At 40.3% G+C, this 2,085-nt stretch overlaps 1 protein-coding gene across 1 annotated transcript; it reads left to right on the top strand.

Annotated features, from left to right (window-relative positions):
- Positions 1 to 252: 252 nt before the first annotated feature.
- Positions 253 to 1,152, top strand: LOC107113487 (olfactory receptor 226-like). Its single transcript, XM_015414822.1, has one exon. The coding sequence runs from the start codon at positions 337 to 339 to the stop codon at positions 1,150 to 1,152; it is 816 nt and encodes a 271-aa protein (XP_015270308.1). The 5' UTR covers positions 253 to 336.
- The last annotated feature ends 933 nt before the right edge of the window (positions 1,153 to 2,085 follow it).

Raw genomic sequence — 2,085 nt, 5'->3', positions numbered from 1 at the left:
TCATAAGTTCTTTCAGAGCTCTTCTCTCATGAGTAGTTCTCGAGAGAGAGCTCTCTCAGCGAGGAGGGAAAGGGAAAGGAGATTGTAAGCCACTCTGAGACTACTTCAGGTTGTGAAGGGTGGCGTAGAAATCCAATCTCTTCTCTTCTTCTCTTCTAACTAAAAATGGTATTAAAAAAAAATCCTGATATGTTTTATTTTCAAGAAAAAGAAATGACAAATGAAAAATGGGAAAACCAAACCAACATTGCAGAAGTAACTTTCCTAGGATTTGGGGATGTACAGGACCTGCGGATTCCTCTCTTCTCTTTATTTCTTCTGATCTATGTCTACACGATGGCTGGCAACATCCTCATCATTGTCCTAGTAATTTCTGAACCACAGCTTCATACCCCCATGTACTTCTTCTTATGCAACTTGTCCTGCTTGGATAGCTGCACAGTTTGCACCATCCTCCCAAAGATGCTTGCTTCCTTCCTGACTGGGGATGGAAATATATCACTATGGGGCTGTATTGCTCAGTTTTACTCTTTTGCTTCCCTAACCGCTACACAATGTTACCTCTTAGCGATGATGTCTTATGATCGATATTTAGCCATCTGCAAACCTCTGCACTATGTCTCTATTATGAACACTAGGCTATGCATTCATCTGGCAGCTGGTTCTTGGATCAATGGATTCATAGAGATGTCAGTATTTGTCATATTGATATCACATTTAGTATTCTGTGGCCCCAAGGATATTGACCATTTCTTCTGTGAAATAACCCAAATTGTGAAACTTTCTTGCAGTGAAACAAAGACCATCGAGCTTATGCTTACTGTGTTTTCATCCATCTTTACCCTGCCACCATTTATAGTAACTGTGGCATCCTACATATATATCATCAAGAACATCATGAGAATCCCATCCACCACTGGGAAGAAAAAGGCTTTCTCCACTTGTTCTTCTCATCTTATTGTAGTTTCGATTTTCTATGGGACCCTGGTGCTTGCTTATGTGGTTCCAAAGACTGAGAAGTTGAGAGCACTAAACAAAATCTTTGCTGTCTTTTATACTGTTTTGACTCCACTACTCAATCCAATGATATACAGCTTGAGAAACCGAGAGATGAAGGAAGCCCTCAGAAAGTTTCTGAAGAAATTTGTCTAGATCAATGAAATGGAATTGGTGTCCTCCTCACGAGTTTAGGTATTTGGCTTCCTTTCTAAGCACAAACCATTTCTTACCTTGGATCAGATCCAAAGACTTTTGTGCATTCAGAGTCTCCCTTCAATGGATTGGACCAATGGTTCATCTACTCCAGCTTCCTGTCTCACACAGTGGCCAACCAGCTCATCTAGACAGTCAACAACAGGGCATAGAGGCCAAGGCCTTTCCCTGATGCTACCTCCTGGCTCTGGGATTCAGAGGTTTAATGCCTCTGAATGTGGAGGCTGCCTTCAGTCACCATAGCTAGTAGCCATTGAGAGACTTGTCCTCCATAATTCTATCTAATCCCCCTTTAAAACTGTTTATTCCTGTGGCCTATGGAGGACCTCTCTCTGATAAAAGAGAGTGTCTGGATGCAATTCATCATTTCCCCAGTATAAAATTAGTCATGGAGAAGTGGTCTGTTAATGAACAAAAACTATGATATCTATTCAGACAGTGCTGATTTCTTTAATAAATATGTGGCATAAATTACTGAATGTCTATATTTCAGAGTAAAACGCATGAATGGTTGATTATTATGAGATTATTTTCATTTAATCTGAGAATAAAAAATTGATGCAAAACCATCCATAGATTTTTGTAACAAAAATGAGAACAGGAAACAACACCTTACATGAAGCTGCCTTGTACTGAATCTGGCCATTGGTTCATCAAAGTCAGTATTGTCTACTCAGACTGACAAGGAGCTCCCCAAGGTCTCAGGCAGAGATCTTTTGCATCACCTTTCAACTGATCCCTTTAACTGAAGAAGCCCAGGATTCCACCTGAGACCTTCTGTGTGACAAGCAGATGTTCTACCATTGAGTGAGAGTCCATCCCATAGTCTCCTTCATATATTCTATTCATCTCTCCCTTATATATAAAGCCATA

Source organism: Gekko japonicus, unplaced genomic scaffold (assembly GCF_001447785.1).
Source record: "Gekko japonicus isolate JY-2015 unplaced genomic scaffold, Gekko_japonicus_V1.1 scaffold2193, whole genome shotgun sequence".
Lineage (NCBI taxonomy): Eukaryota > Metazoa > Chordata > Lepidosauria > Squamata > Gekkonidae > Gekko > Gekko japonicus.
The sequence above is the reverse complement of the archived record's forward strand: the minus strand, read 5'-3'. Positions and strand labels throughout refer to the sequence as shown.